The sequence below is a fragment of the Eimeria tenella genome, genomic scaffold (assembly GCF_000499545.2).
Source record: "Eimeria tenella Houghton genomic scaffold, Eth_scaff10, whole genome shotgun sequence".
NCBI classification, from domain to species: Eukaryota; Apicomplexa; class Conoidasida; order Eucoccidiorida; family Eimeriidae; genus Eimeria; species Eimeria tenella.
This window is the reverse complement of record NW_013541458.1, coordinates 150733-166072: the sequence shown is the minus strand read 5'-3', so window position 1 is coordinate 166072 and position 15340 is coordinate 150733. Positions and strand designations below refer to the sequence as shown.

General features: G+C 56.1%; 4 protein-coding genes across 4 annotated transcripts; 1 reads left to right on the top strand and 3 right to left on the bottom strand.

Moving 5' to 3' along the window:
• Window positions 1–1065: 1065 nt before the first annotated feature.
• ETH_00013005 (soluble inorganic pyrophosphatase, putative) lies at window positions 1066–4258 on the bottom strand (the record flags this gene model as incomplete). Its single annotated transcript, XM_013372527.1, has 3 exons — window positions 1066–1404; window positions 2874–3235; window positions 3385–4258. The coding sequence occupies 3 exons, from the start codon at window positions 4256–4258 to the stop codon at window positions 1066–1068; spliced, it is 1575 nt and encodes a 524-aa protein (XP_013227981.1).
• A 695-nt stretch (window positions 4259–4953) lies between these two features.
• On the top strand, window positions 4954–9172 carry ETH_00013000 (uncharacterized protein; the record flags this gene model as incomplete). Its single annotated transcript, XM_013372526.1, has 2 exons — window positions 4954–8177; window positions 8590–9172. The coding sequence occupies 2 exons, from the start codon at window positions 4954–4956 to the stop codon at window positions 9170–9172; spliced, it is 3807 nt and encodes a 1268-aa protein (XP_013227980.1).
• A 1096-nt stretch (window positions 9173–10268) lies between these two features.
• On the bottom strand, window positions 10269–13302 carry ETH_00012995 (uncharacterized protein; the record flags this gene model as incomplete). Its single annotated transcript, XM_013372525.1, has 7 exons — window positions 10269–10637; window positions 10814–11099; window positions 11292–11596; window positions 11829–11891; window positions 12048–12131; window positions 12311–12787; window positions 12934–13302. 7 exons carry the CDS (start codon window positions 13300–13302, stop codon window positions 10269–10271), a joined length of 1953 nt encoding a protein of 650 aa, XP_013227979.1.
• A 706-nt stretch (window positions 13303–14008) lies between these two features.
• On the bottom strand, window positions 14009–14263 carry ETH_00012990 (uncharacterized protein; the record flags this gene model as incomplete). Its single annotated transcript, XM_013372524.1, has 1 exon — window positions 14009–14263. One exon carries the CDS (start codon window positions 14261–14263, stop codon window positions 14009–14011), a length of 255 nt encoding a protein of 84 aa, XP_013227978.1.
• Window positions 14264–15340: the final 1077 nt, after the last annotated feature.

Below are 15340 nucleotides of genomic sequence, written 5' to 3'. Positions count from 1 at the left end.
CGGCTGGGGCCCCCGCGCGCTGTGTCTCTGTGTGTGTTGCACAGAACCCCTGGGCGCAGAGGGAAACAGAAAGCTATTTGGACTTGAAGGAAAAACGGGGGTAAAAATGCATGAGCAACAGACCCCGGGAGTCACAGATCCCCTATAGGAACCCGCGGCTAGCCACCAGCTAACTGCGCCTAGCCACCAGCCAGCCACGCCTAGCCGCGAGCTGGCCATTGCACTTGCAGGCAGCTAGCCAAGAGAAACAGCAGCAGCGAGAGAGGGCTGCAGTGTAGCGAGCTACGCTGAGGACAGAGATGGGCAGCAGAGAGAGCAGCAACAAACCTACAAGTGCACCAACCGGCCGAGGGTTTAGCATTCGCTAGGGTTTACGCTAGGGTTTAGGGTTTCAAGCAAGTGCGCTGGGGGCAGCACGGGCAGCTGCCCCTTCTGATGTGTGGCAGAGGCAGGAGAAAACCCGCAGCTAAATAGACAAAAGCAAAAAAAGATAGACAACATAAGCACAAAAAGCAATGCCACTTCCGCCATCTCTAGCCCTTCTGCTGCTGCTGCTGCTATGCCCTAACTTCTACTGCGCTGGATCTGCTTTTGGTGCTCCTAAGCGTTGTCGCAGCTCACATACCTTCCCCGTTCTATTGCATGCAGCAGAAGGCTCCAGCGAGCCACTTAGCGCATGCGAGCAGCAAAACGAGCCCAAAATGCAGCAGATTGAGCACAAACATAACGTTTTGATGGATAAAAGTTCGCATTTTATGCATCATTTCGCATATCTGCGCATGCGGGTATATATACAAGCGTAGGTGAGTTGCTGGCGCCATTCTGCAAAAGCTGTGGAGCCCCCCCAGCCACAGTTGGGGCCCTGGCACTGAGCCCCAGCAAAGTTCGCCTTGTAATGTTTGCATGCATGCGCTGCTAGATGTGTAGCTGGCAAGCTGGCGAAGTGGCCTCCAGGCTCCCTACCAACCCACATGCATGCGTGCATGCGTGCATGCATGCATGCAGACAAACCTAAGTGAAGACAAGCGCATGCAGGTGCATCCAAACGCATGCAAGCACATGCTGCTAGGGTTGCTGCTGGGGTGGGAGCCAGATGGTGGGGTCTATCTCAGGGTTGGCGAGAAGTCTCAAGTAGCTTTGGTGGGCATGCTCGATGATGCGCCAGGCCTGGGGGGACCCCAGGGGGGCTCCCCCGTAGTCAAAAGTGTTGGGCTTTGAGGGGCCTCCCGGGGTGTTGAGTTTGTAGTTGCTGAACCAAAACTTCAAAGAGTCAAGAAAGCCAGGGCGCAGCAGTTCGAGGTCTTGGGGGGAGTTGAGGGCCCCAAAAAGAGGAGAAAGAGAGGAAACAACCAAGATCTTATAGTCCATGCAACCGCTGTCAATCAGGGCCAAAGCCCCTATCACCTAAAACACAAAAGAAGACTAGGCGGCTAGCTAGCTAGCTAGCTAGCTAGCTAGCTAGCTAGCTAGCTTACCACGCGCAGCTAGCCAGCCGAAAGCCAACTACACACCTAGTCGTGCGCACCTACTTGAGCAGCTGCCTAGCTACCCAGCTAGCTAGCAAGCTAGCACACTAGCTAGCTAGCTAGCTACCCAGATACCCAGACACTCAGCTAGCTAGCTAGCTAGCTAGCTAGCTAGCTAGCCCCCCTAGAGCTAGCTAACCAGCACCTGCTACCCAGTCCCAGCATGAAGAACTCAAAATAAGCAACCAAAAAAGGAAATAAAAAGACGGGCAAGCAAATGCTCAATGAGAAATCAGAAAAGCACCAAAGCTGAACAAGAAGCTCCTAGACCCCTAACCAGCCTGCTGCTGTGAAAAACAGAATAGAAAAAGAGTCAAAAATAAAAGAGAAGAACGTGAACAGCAGCAAGGGAGAGCAAGGAAACCAACCTATCAAACAAAATCAAAAAGGAAACAAGACGGAGAAACAAAACAAGGACACAAACACAAAAAAGCAAATAAACAAAAGAGTGAAAAGAACCGCTGAAAAGCAAAAAGCAGTAAAGCAACGGTAGGAAACGAAAAGATTAAGAAGAAAACAGTCAACCAACAACACAGAAACGAAAAAAACAACAAAGCAGTAAGCCAAAAAAGAAAGAGGAGAACCCAAAAGCAACTGAGAAACAAATCAATGAGGAAACAAGGAAAAGAACGAAATGGCGAAGACACGACAGGAGAACCAAGAGGACACGGAAATGGAGAAAGAAACAAAACTATAAAGAAAGAGAAGAAATGGACAGTTAAAGAAACAGAAAGAAATAACTCATCAAAAAAACAAACGAACAAAGAGGCAAAGAACCAAAAGAATTGAACGGAAGAATAAAGAAGCAAACAAAGAGACGACCAAAGGTACAAAGAAATACTGAAGAAGCAAAAGAAATAAGCAAAATAATAAATACGCAAACAGCGGAACAAGTATTAAAGAAACAAGTAATGAAGCGATAAAGAAATAAACGAGGAAACAAAGAAAGAAGAGGCAAATAATAATCAACAAACAGCAAAGAAGCAAACAGACAGAGAACAAAGAAACATGTGAAGGACCAAACAAGTAAACAAAAAAGAAAACAAAGAAACAAATAATGAACAAAAATAAAAAGAGAAAAAGCAAATAAATAAATAAACAAATAATAAAAAGAACTAAAACTCAGAGCGGACCTTGGCTTCCACAATTTGCCCAGTTTCATATTTTTGCGCAGTCACCTCCACGACATCCAAAGGATCTCCATCTCCGGGGAGGTTTCGTGCATCATTAGAAGAATAAAAATGACAATTATTATTATTTTTAAATCCCATTTTAGGGTTTACAGCCTCTTTTGAAGTCAAATCCGGGGGGTCGCCCTCCCTGCAACTGAACCCCAACGCGGGGGGCCCCCAGGGGCCCTCCCACGTCCGCGGCAGCGCCCCGTAAGAGCCCAGCACTGGCCAGCGGAGGCTGCGGAGGGAGCCTGAGAGCAGCACAGCACAAGTTTCCTCGGATTTGCTGCTGCTGCTGCTGTTGCTGCTGCTGCTGCGCTGCTGTTGCTGCGTTGCTGCTGCGGCGTTGCTGCTGTGTTGCTGCTGCTGCTGTTGCGGAGTTGCTGCTGCTGCGGAGTTGCTGCTGTCTTGTTGCTGCTGTGTTGCTGCTGTTGCGTTGCCGTGCTTGAAAAGGCGCAGCAGCAGCAGCAGACAAAGAGATCGGAAGAGAAGGACAACACAGCAGCAGCAAAGCAGCAGCAGACAAAAAGGAAACAACTGCAAGGCAGAAAAACAGAACAGCAAAAAGTGATTGGCTGCAGCAGGAGCAGCAAATTGGCTACTGCAGCTATGATGCTGCCATGCAGCTGCAGCAGGTGCTGCAGCAGCCGAGTCTGTGTCTCCTTTTGCTGCTTCTGGCCCCTCACCATCTTTGTGTCTGTCTTGTCTTATTGGATTCCAGGACTCTCTCAAGACAATTTCATATTTGCTGCTGTCTCCGCAGGGGATCTCGGAGACGAATCTCACGAGGGGTGCAGCAGCAGCAGCTGCTGCTGCTGCTGCGGGTCCCGCTGCTGCGGCCTCCGCCGCTTCCGCTGCTGCTGCTGCTGCAGCAACTGCAGCAGCAGAAGATACAGCACTTCTGGGGTCCCCAACACCCACTAGGAGAGGAATGTCATGTAAGGGAGAGCAAAAAGAATTATTTTTCTTTTTGAAATGAACGGCAAAGCCCTCCTCCCCAGGACTGCCTGACGGCACGGCCGTGCAGTCAACCCCTCCTGCTGCTGCTGCTGCAGTGGCAGCTGCTGCAGTGGCAGCTGCTGCTGCTGCTGCGCGGCCGCTCTCCTCTGCTGAGGTGCAGCCTGCAGCTGAGAGGGAGAAACTGGTCCTCTTGCTGCCAGCAGCAGCAGTAAGGGCAGCAGCAGTTTGGCGCAGCGGCCGCAGCCACCGAGAAGTGAAAAAGGCTTGGAACCGCGCAGACATTCTCTTTGCAGGCCCCCAGTGAGGCCTGATGCTGCCAGCCGGCCTGGTGCTGCTGCTGCTGCTGTTGCTGCTGTTGCTGCTATGGTCGCTGCTGCCCAGGATGGGCGCTACTCCCCACAAAGGGGAAGAAATGGCAGCAACAGCTGCTACAGCAGTTGCTGCTCTTCCTGAAGGGGCTGTTGAAAGAAAAGAAATACTTTGCGCTGCGGCGCTGCTGCAAAAACAACGAACGGGTTGTCCTCCGAGCAGCAGCAGCAGCAGCAGATGCAGCGAATAGCTGCCTTTGCTGAGACGCGATGACTGCAAGCCCCGAGACATTAGCAGCAGCTGCAGAATCAGAAACGTACCAGTTACCTAACCGCTGCTGCTGCTGCTGTGGCAGCTGCTGCTGCAGTAGGGCTGCAGCAGCAGTTAGGGCTCGATTGCCTCTGCACGGGCAGCAGCAGCAGAGAGGCACCTGATCCACCCCGTCTTCCAGCGCGCATGAGCCTCAACAATAACAACAAAAAATTTAACTCGTTCCAAATTGAATAGAAGAGAAGCCCAAGGATTTGTTGCAGCAGCAGCATCTCCAACAGCAGCCGTTGCTGCTGCCGCGCCGACGTGGGGTTGGTGTTGACTGGGGCCCCGCTGCTGCTGGCCGCTTACAGCACAGGGGTAAAACTGCGGACTTCTCTTGATTTACTTTTATTTTTGTTTTACTTGTTGCTGTTAGAGTTGCTGCAGATGCTGTAGCAGCTGTAGCAGCAGCAGAAGGACCCTCCTAGGCTGTCCAGCACAAGGAGCGCCGTCGGCAGCAGCAGCAGCAGCAAAAGCCGCGACACAAGTTGTGTAGAACAGCCGTAAGGCACGACGGGGCCTGCGGCGAAGCGAGATACCGTGCAAATTCGTTTGCAGATAGCTGCTTGAGCTGCTGCTGCTTCTGCGGCTGCTGTTGCTGCTGCTATCCTACGTAGACCTGAACTTGTCTTTGCCATTCGGCTAGCTGCGACCTGCTGCCACTCCTGCAAAAAATGCAGCAGCAAATGCAAGGCAGAGAGCAATGCATGATGGATGTGCATGAATACCAGCAGCAGCAGCAGGGGGAGGAGCAACAGCAAGAAGAGCAGCAGCAGGATGAGCCACAGCAGCAGCATGAGCCGCAGCAGCAGCATGAGCAGCAGCAGCAGCATGAGCAGCAGCAACAGCATGAGCAGCAGCAGCAACATGAGCAGCAGCAGCAGCATGAGCAGCAGCAGCAGCATGAGCAGAAGAAGCAACATGAGCAGCAGCAGCATGAGCAGCAGCGGCAGCATGAGCAGCAGGCCGTGCCTTTGAAAAAGCGCGTAGTTACTTTTTCTCCCGCGGAAAAGGATGTGAAAAGTACAGCAATAAGTCCTTCCCGCTTCTACGCACATCCTGCAAGCAGCAGCAGCAGCAGCAGCAGCAGCAGCAGCAGCAGCTCAAGCTGCAGTGTCACGGGATGCGAAGCACAGGAAGATAGCTGCAGCAGCCGGAGCTCTTTTCCCCGTAAACAAAAGTCAGCAGAACGTTCTGCAGTTTCTGTCTTTGGTGCAGCAGCAACAGCAGTACCCGCCAGCAGCAGCAGCAGCAGCAGCAGCAGTAGCAGTTTTCTCAACAGTTCGGTGTCTGCCTTACAGCGAGTGCGCTTGTGGCGGCGCGTTGAATCCCTGCTGCTGCTGCAGCAGCAGGAGCAGCAGCAGCAGCAGCCGACCCACCAGAAGCAGCGCAAGGCGAATCCTCTGGTGCCTCTCTGGGTGTTTGAGAAGCAAGCAGAAGCAGCATCATTTGCTGCGCTGCTGCGGCGGCGGCTGCCTGCTGCTGCCGTTGCAGTGTGGGCTGAAGAAACTGCAGAAACGGGGCTGCGCCGGTTTTGCTGCGGCTCCTTGAGAGCCCTTCTTGCTGCTGCTGCTGCTGCTGCTCGCAAGGCAGAACGGATCCGACAGCTGCAGCCTCTCATCCATGCGCATCCTGCTGATATTCGTGCTGCTGCCGCTGCTGCTGCTGCTGCTGAGCTTGCTGCTATGGAGCACCCTGTCAAAAGCAGCGGCAGCCTGACAGAGGATGGCGACGACAGCAACGGCAACAGCAGGAGCAGAACCACTTGCACTACCAACGAGAACAGCAACAACTGCAGCAACTGCAGCAGCGACAGTAGCAGCGGTAGCAGCAGCAACAGCAGCAGCAGCAACAGCAGCAGCAGGGTGTGCAACCTGTACGAGGTGCTGGAAAGCGGGCGGCCCGTTTGGCTGTACTTCGACTTGGAGTATTTATTTCACCTGAATCCGCAACAGGCGTCAGCAGCAGCAGCAGCGGCAACGTGGCAGCAGCTGCTGCTGCAGCTGCGGGGTTTCTTGTGCAGCAGCTGCAGCATCTGCTGCCACCCCAGCGAGTTCGTCTCGCTTGACGGCACCAGCAGCAAAAAGTTTTCGAAGCATTTAATAGTAAAGGCAATTCGGCAAAACAAACAAATGCAAGAAAAAAGAAACCAACAACCAGCCATGTGGCTTCTGCGAGGGGACGCAGATGACGCTGCTGCTGCTGCTGCTGCTGCTGCTGCTGTTCCCTCTTCTGCTGCTGTAGCGGGTGCTGAAACCGTGATTCAGAACGGTGGTGCCGATGAAACGGCAGCAGCAGCAGCAGCAGCAGAAACGACACAGCAGGATGGTGGAGATGGCTCACCTGCAGCAGCAACGCCCAGCGCAGCAGACTCAGCAGCAGGAACAAAGGCAGGAGCAGCAGCTACAGCATCGTCACCAGCAGCATCAACTGCAGCGCCAGCGACAAGGCTAGCAGCAGCACCAACAATTGCAGCAGCAGGGACAGCAGCAGCAGCAGCAGAAAGCCAATCAACTTTAATGGCTGACGCCCAGACGGCTGGACGCTTTGCGGAGGTCTTCGTTATGCATCTTTCTAACCGCATGTACATTCTTCACCAGCAGCAGCGGCAGCAGCAGCAGCAGGAACAACAGCAACAGGAATACCAACAGCAGGGAGAGATGCAGGGGGAACAGCACCAGCAACAACAGCAGCGGGAGGAACAGCAGCAGCAGCAGCAGGAACAGCAGCAGGACGAAAAGCAGCAGCAAGGACAGCAGCAGCAGCAGCATCAGCAGCAAGGACAGCAGCTGCAGGAACATCAGCAGCCTCAGGAGCGGCTGGCGTCTCAGTGCGAGCAAACTGAGCTCGAGGAGCAGCAGACGGGGCAGCAGCCGCCGCAGCAGCAGCAGGAACAGCAAAACGAGAGACGCTGCGACTGTGCTGGAGCGGCAGCAGCAGCTACTTTGGATGATTTGCTGCTGCTGTTTCCCATAGCAGAAGAAACAGGCGAAAGGCGCTGCCTCATCGACTTAGCTGTATACACTCGTAACAGGTGCTTCAGGCTACTGGGGTCTTCTAAGTATGGACAAGACACCCCACTAACGGTACTTGCTGCTGCTGCTGCTGCTGCTGCTGCTGCTGCTGCCTCTGCTGCTGCTTTTGCTGCTGCTGTCAGTGCTGCTGCGGGCAACAGTGCGTCTCTTTGTGGATACATGGCTCCATGTGCTGCTGCAACGTGCTGCAGATGTCAGGCCTACGTCCACAACAGCAGTTGCGTCACGGTGCCTCTTCTGCTGCTACTGCTGCTGCTGCTGCTGCAGGTGAGCAGCGAGTGCTGCTACCCGTTGGGGCCCATACTCGAGCTGCAGCTGCTGCGCAGCCTGGTCAGCTTCGTCCCCCCAGGGCTTGAAATTCCTCTTTTCCATCATCCCTTAATTGCGCCTGCTGCTGCTGCTGCTGCTGCTGAAGGCAAACGCGGCAGCAGCATTTGGGAAATGCAGTGGGACGAAATTGCAGAAAGCAGCAGCAGCGGCAGCTCGCTGAGGCGGCTGCTGCCCGCGCGGCCCGTCTTCAGCGCAGAGGCACCGGGGGGCATTCAGATGAAGCAGCCAGCAGCAGCAGCAGCAACAGCAGCTGACCCGTTGCACTTCTCGTTTGAAAGTGAGTCTGTTCCCGGCCTTCCCTCGCACATCCCAGGGCTGCGCGACGCTGCTGCCTTCATAGTTGCCTTTTGGGACCAGGTGAGGGATGCAGCAGCAGCTGCAGCAGCAGGGCAGCAGCTGCGGGAAATGCAGCAGCAAGAAGTGCAGCAACAGCAGCAGCGGGCGCTACGCGGCTGCAGCTGCGTCTATTACCCCTCCTCTGAGACCCTCGCGATAACCCCAAGAAACAATCGGTACTGCATGAACTTGGGAAGGTACTTCTTTCAGCTTTTTGTTTGCTGCTTTGCCTTTTTGGACCTTCTTTTACTTTTCACTTTAACAGGCAACTGTGCCTCTGGGCCCTAGCTAGCTGCGCCCGTTGCTGCTGCTGCTGCTCCTGCTGCTGTGTTCGCCTACTCTTTGCTTCTTCATTTGGCTCTGCCTCAGCTGGTATGCTGCTTTACATTACCTAGCCATGGCTACAGCAAAGTTGCTGCTGCAGCAGCAGCGGCACCAGAAGCAGTGCTGCGGAGCCGAACGTGCACACAACACTTTGCTGCGTAGAGTTGGCCGCTGCTTGCAGCAGCAGCGTCTGCTGCTGCGAAGGGCGTTTGTGTCTCTTGTTGCTTCTTTTGAAATGAATGTTTTGCTGCTGCGTTGCTGCCTTTGCGCTGCTGGGGTGTACAGACAGCACAAGTCCAATGGCATCTTGCTCGTGCTGCAGATACACCAGGGCCTCTTTTGGCAGAAGTGCCACGATCCAGATTGTCAGCAGTTTCGTTCTCCCAGATTTAGTCTGCCTGCGGCTCTCACAGACGCGAGCGCGCTGCTGCTTGACGCTGCTGCTGCTGCTGCTGCTGCTGACAGCGGCGAAGACCCCGCTCCTGCGGCGGCTGCTGCTTCCCCGGACTGTGCTGGTGTTGCTGCGGCAGCAGCAGCAGCAGCAAACTGTACAACTAGTGCTGTCGCATCAGCGGACTGTGCTGCTGCTGCTGCTGCTGCGACAGGGTGCAGTTCGCCTCTGCAAAGTGCAGCAGCCGCAGCAGCAGCAACAGCCGCAGCACCGGCTACTGCGGGTGCGCCAAGCGACAGTGCGGCGTGCTGGCAGCGGCAAAATCCAACACCTCCTGCTTCCCATCTGCAGCTGCAGCAGCAGCAGCAGCAGCAGCTGCAGCAGCTACCCCAGCACCAGCCACGCGACATTGAACAGGAGCAGCAGCTGCAAATGCAGCAGCTGCTGCTGGACTTCGACAGCTTTGAAGCGTTTTGAGCTGCTGCGGCTTCGGCCCATTTTCATCTTTTTTGTTTTTGTTTCTTTTCGTTTGATGCTGCTGATGCCCTTATGTAAGCGTGCTGTCCTTCTCGCGAGCCGCAGCTGCCGCCGCCGCCGCTGCTATTGCTGCTGCTGCTGCTGCTGCTGCCCGCTGGCACATGCGACTGGCATCTTGCTGCTGCAGCAACCGCAACACCAATAGCAACAGCAACAGACCACTGATGAGCCTTGAAGGGCCAGCAGCAGGGCGAGCAGCAGGCGTAAACGCAGCAGCCCCTATGAAACAGCTGATGACTGTTGCCGCTGCTGCTGCTGCTGCTGCTGCTGCTGCTCGTAAATGGCCTACACAGACTACGAATCTGCAGCAATAAGCCTGTAGTGTTCTGGACTATTGGACTCACAGCAGCTTGCAGGGACCGCAGCAGCAACACGTCGGGGGATATTTCTTTCCGCCGCAGCACCTGAGCAGCAGCGGCCGCAGTAGGAGCAGCAGGAGCAGCAGCTAGTGTGAGCAGCATTACTGTGATGAAACGTCTCTGCTGAGGCATTCAAAAATGCCTCTTGCTGCGCAGTTAGCTGTGTTGCTGCTGCTGCTGCTGCTACTGCTGTAACTGACCTGCGCCTCTTCATCATACGTAAGCGGCAGCTCTCCCCTCTCGGCACATTCCGCAATGATTTTCTGCAGCACTGTCAAGTCACAGTAGTACCAGCAGCAGCACCAGCAACAGCAGCAGCAGCAGCGACAGCAGAATGCGCCCGCCTCTTATACTTGGCCGGAGGCGAGAGGCAGTCGCCGCAGGTACTCCTGCAGCGGCGACCGCAGCTGCTGAATCGACAGCAGCAGCAGCAGCAGCAGCAACAGCAGCAGCCTGGATAGCAATCCTTACTGCCGGAGTCCATGCGTGTTGTCGCTTGCAAAGATCGGAGAGAGATGGCAGAGAAGGTTGCTGCGGCCCTCACCAGTAGCTGCTGCTGCAGTGCAGCAGCAACGCGGGACGCAACTGGCTGCAGAACAAAGTCCGCCTCTAGAAAAAGCTGCGGCAACAGAAGCAGCAGAAGCAGCGCAACGCAGCAGCAACAGTACACAAGAGGCTCAGCATTCCTCGAGTTCTGTGGAGATATCGGCTCCAGCAGCTGCAGCAGCAGCAGCTGCTGCTGCTGCAAGAAGCTGCCGTGCTAAGCAGCAGGCACGGTACAGGCAGGCAGGAAGAGATAAAAGCCCCGCAGAGCCAAACAGAGGCGGGGGAGGAGAGGCAGCAGCAGCAAAGATACAAAACATAGAGGCAGCAGCAGAAGCAAAGACATTCCCAAATGCAGCAGCAGCAGCAGCGCCGCCTACTGCCGCGCGCTGAATGCCTTCGGACTGCTGCGCAAAGTCGCACTTCTCCACAGCCAGCAGCAGCTGGTGCAGCGACGCCGGCGCATGCAGCCCCAAAGTTCGCAGAGAAGGCAGCAGCTGCAGCTGTACATACACCCCACGAGACGCATATGCAGCAGCGCCACATGGAAGACGGGGGCCTCGCAAACCAGACACACAGTAAGTAGCAGCAGCAACAGCAGCAGCAGCAGCAACAGCAGCAGCAACATCAGCAACAGCGGCAGTAGCAGCAGTAACAGCAGCAGCAACAGCAGCATCACCCCTTCTGCCTGCAGGGCATTCTCAGTGGAAGCAAGCAGAGCGATGGATCCATAAATAGCCAAGTCTGTGGAGGAAAAGACTCGTCGTCTGCTGCTGCCGTCGCTGCTGCTGTTGCTGCTGCCGCTGCTGTTGCTGCTGCTGATGTTGCTGGCCCGAAAGGCTTGCAAGTGCGCTGAGGGCTGCTGCTGCTGCTGCTGCCTCAGATCTGCTGCTGCCAACGCATGCAGAGCCCCGACGCAGCACCAAGCAGCCTCAGCAAAGTTCAGAGTGCGCAGCGCCAGCGCTCTAAGGTCAGGACACAACGCGCAGCAGCAGCAACAGCAGAAGCAGAAAGATAAACCTTTTGAAGCTTCTTGCTTCAACTTTTGTGATTCATGCTGCACCTTTCGTCCCGAACAAAGGAAGCAAAAAGCAGCGGCAGTGTGTTGCAGCAGCAGCAGCGGCACTGGTGGGTTGCAGCAGCAGCAGAAGTCGCACCCCCTTAGTGCAGCTGCTTCAGGGTCACCAAGTGCCGCTGGCTTCCCCTTCTTTCGTGCTGCAGGAGCAACAGCAGCTGCAGCAGCCGGAGCAGTAGCAGCAGCAGAGGACGCTGCAGCGGCTGCAGCAGCAGGTGACCTCCCAAGATTCCGCAACTCCTCCAGAAGCACCCCTTCTGATACTGAGGGAAGCGGCGCTGCTGCTGCTGCTGCTGCTGCGTTTGCTGCTGCCTCTCCAGCCTGCAGCGGCGCTGCTGTTGCTTCGGGGCCAGCGAGCAGAAAAGCGACGCAGTGCATATACAGGCTCTACAGCAGCAGCAGCAGCAGCAGCAGCGCCAGCAGAAAGGCAGCAACAGCAGAAAACGCAGCCGCACAAGCACCATATGCAGTTCAGAAAGGCCTAGTCACAATTTTTGGAAGGAAAGAGACTGCTGTTTCTATCGTAGTTGCTCCTGCTGCAGCAACTGCTACTTCTGCTTCTGCTGCTACTGCTTCTGCCGTTGCTGCTGCTGCTGCTTCTGCTGCTGCCGCTGCTCACATGTGGCAGCTGCCGGAAGGGCAGCGGGTATTGCCGTAAGTCTTCAAGCAGCCGCACAGCGCCCTGTGAGAAGCAAAAAGTCCTCGCAGCAGCAGCAGCAGTAGGCGAAGCAGCAACAGCAGCAGCAGCAAAGGCTGGAGCCCATGAAGAGCAAAAGCACCAGCAAGCAGGAATATCAGCAGCAGCAGCAGCAGCAGCAGCTGTAGAAGCAGCACACACCTGATAATCCCCTAGGTCCATGGCTGCTGAGGCCCCCCGCAGCACCGAAATGACTCTTTGGCAAGTTGTTGCAGCAGAAAATCGCTGCGCCAACAGCAGCAGTAGCAGCAGCAGCAGCAGCAGTGGCCGTGAAAGCAGCAAGAAGCAAGAAGTCTCGATGTATCTCCCAGAAGAACTCAGAAAAGAAGCAGCAGCAAGACAACAGACACAGCAGCAGCAGCAGCAACGGAAAAGGCAACGTGCTTTAAGGATGAAAAAGTCACCTGGTGAGGCTGCAGCTGCTGCTGCGATCGTTGCAGCTGCAGCAGCAGCTGCTGCTGCTGCTGCTGCTCTTGTTTAGTGCGAATCCAATGCTCGTGTGGCACTTCTCTTAAAAACGAAACGCCGAACCACCAGTCTCCTTTGCATCTATTGCCACTGCTGCTGTTGCTGCTGTTGTTGCTGTCGCTGCTGCTGCTGTCGCTGCTGCTGCCGTCGCTGCTGCTGCTGAGTTCCTGCAGAGGCGCTGCCGCTTCACCGCAGCTGCTGCTGCTGCTCTGCGGCGAAGGCAGCCGATTGCTTAAAACACCTGCCTGTTCCTGCTGCTGCTGCTGCTGCTGCTCCTCTTGCTCATGCTGCTGCTGCTGCGCTGCTGCTGCTGCTGAAATCGTGGGAGGGGCTACGGCCCGCAGCAGCGCGAAAGCCTCGTTGTAGGCGGACGTATTGCGAACCCTCTCGCTTGCTGCAGCCAGGCGCTCGCACTGCAGCAGCAACAGCAGCAGCAGCAACGATAGCGAGAATCCTAGCCTTGGTTGCTTCTTCAGAAGCAAGAGCAGCAGCAGCAACAGCAGCAACAGCAGCAACGGCAGAGCTAACGACTGGAGAAAAGGGGGTGCGTAGGGCTCACGACTGCCAGAACAGTGGCTCTAAACTCTTCCACTTCCAGCTTCTGCTCTTCCTGTTGGAACTGCTGCTCTTGATGCTGCTGTTCCTGTTGCTGCTGCTGCTGCTGCTGGTGCTGCTGCTGCTGTGGGTCCTTCGCCAATTGTTGCTGCTGCCGCCACAGAGCTGGCAGCATGAGGTGCAGTCGGCGGGCTGCTGCTGCTGCGCTGCAGGAGCTCAGGCGCATCTGCAGGAAGGGCCCGCAGCCTGGGGGCCCTTTGGCCCAGCAGCAAACTCCACAGACGCATGTGCTGCTGCTGCTGCTGTTACTGCTGCTGCTGCATTCGAGGTTGCGGTTGCTGCTGCTGGAGAGGGGAGGAGGAGTGGCAGACATCGTCTCGCGGTGAGCAGACACGGCATGTGCTGCTGTTTGAAATTGCGGGACGGCCAGGCTCGTTGTAAACCCTAAACCCTAAACCCTAAACCTACACCCTAAGATTGATCTTTGTGGGGTTTCTGGGGCTGGAAGATGTACCGGCAGGAGACACAAAAATCGGTGGCGACTGCCTGTGAAACTGCTGCCCTTGCTCTCCTGCTGCTGCTGCGCTCCTGCTGCTGCTGCTCTCTTGCTGCTGCTGCTCCGCCAATCCAAAAATATGGCTAAGAACCACAAAAATCAATTCTTCAAGTGGCTAAATTGGCTCAGGAGCTGCCCCTCTGTGTGGGGCCCCGTGGAGGCCCTTTTGGGGCTCCTGAACCACAGGGGCGTCTGTCATTGCTGCTGCCGCTGCTGCTGCCGCCGCATCCCTTCTTGCTACTAGTTTTGCTTGTCTTTATGGTTTATATGTAAATAAAAAGCTTAAAAGTGAATTGTACACTAGAAGAGTCACTTGTTTCAGAAAAAAGAAGCCGCTGCACTGGACTAGGGGCCTGCTGCTGCTGCTGCCGTTGGTGCTGCTGTTGCCAGTGGTCTGCTGCAGTTGCTGCTGCTGCAGCGGCTTCACTCTCTCCTAGGGGCGATTTTTCCACATTTTGCAAGTATTACATGTTTGTTATTTCATAATAACATATTATAACCGACTATTGCCGCCACGTTTCCTCTAAGACTCCCCAGGGGCCTCTGCTGCTAGCCGTGGCCCTGACCGCTGCGCAGGCCTTCGGGTGGTCGGCAGCGCTGGGTGCCGCCCGTGAGGTGTATAGACACCTGAGCGCGTCTGTCTTCCTTTTTTCTTAAGTGTTATAGACGCTTTTGCCGCACAAAGATCCCCTTTTGCCGCTGCTGCTGCTGCTGCCGGTGCGGCCGGTGCTATCTTCCGGAAGCAGCTGCTGCCGGCCCTGCTGCCTGCGAGCCTCATGAGGCCCTCCCATTTGCAGCACCCCCCTCAGTGCGCAAACCAGGGTATCCCGTTTTCCATTCCTGAGATGGAGCAGCAGCAGCAGCAGCAGCAGCAGCCGGGGGGTGCGGGCCCCGGCGTGCCTGCAGCCAACACAGACACACCGGCGCAGCAAACTGCCGGAAGCAGCACACACAAAGCTGCTGCTGCTGAGGGGCCCCCGCAGCCAACCCAGGGGCGCTGCAGCACAGAGAAAAGCCCGGGGGGCCCCTCCCCCAGTACCCCATTGGGGGCCCCCCAGGCCTCCTCAGCAGAGAAGTGGCGGATTACACAAACCCCAGATGCAGAGACGGATGCAGCAGCAGCAAGGGCAGAAGCAGCAGCAGCAAGAGCGGAAGCAGCAGCTGCTGCTCACTCTAAGGGGGGCCCCACACAGGCCCCCCAAGGCCCTGGAGGGGCCCCCGCTGCTGCATTTAGGGGCCCCTGTGAAAATCCCAAGATACATATTAGCCTCCCTGAAGACGCCAGCTGGGACTCCATGTATAAGCGGGTGCGCCTGCTGCTGTTGCTGCTGCTGCTGCTGCTGCGGCTGCTGTTGCTGTTGCTGGCGCGTTCGCACCTCTGCTGTTGCTGCTGCTGCTGCTGTTTGCCCTGAAATACAGCTGCTGTCCATGCTAACACTGACACTGCGACGGCCTGCATAAACCGTTGTGTTGCTTCTGCTGCTGCTGTTGCTGCTGCTGCTGCTGCTGCTGCAGCTGCTGAGTCTCAGCCACGAGAGGGCTGGGGCAGTGACATACCTCGGGAGGCTTCCTGCTGCCTTTGGCAGCTTAAGAGGTTCTCCCAAAAGCCCCCTAGACTTTGATGCTGCAACCCCTCGCAGCAATGGGGGCCCCCCGGGGGCCCCCGGGGGGCCCCCCTGTAGTTTGCGGGGCACCACTTATGTGAGGATGCAGCCGAGTAAGGATCTGCCAGTCTCCAGCAGCAGCTGCGACGAGTCCTTCCATGCATGCAAAGTGCGTTTTGTTGCTGCTGCTGCTGCTGCATCTGCGGTCGTTGCTGCTGCTGCTGCTGCAGCTAGCGGTGCCCGCTGCCCTT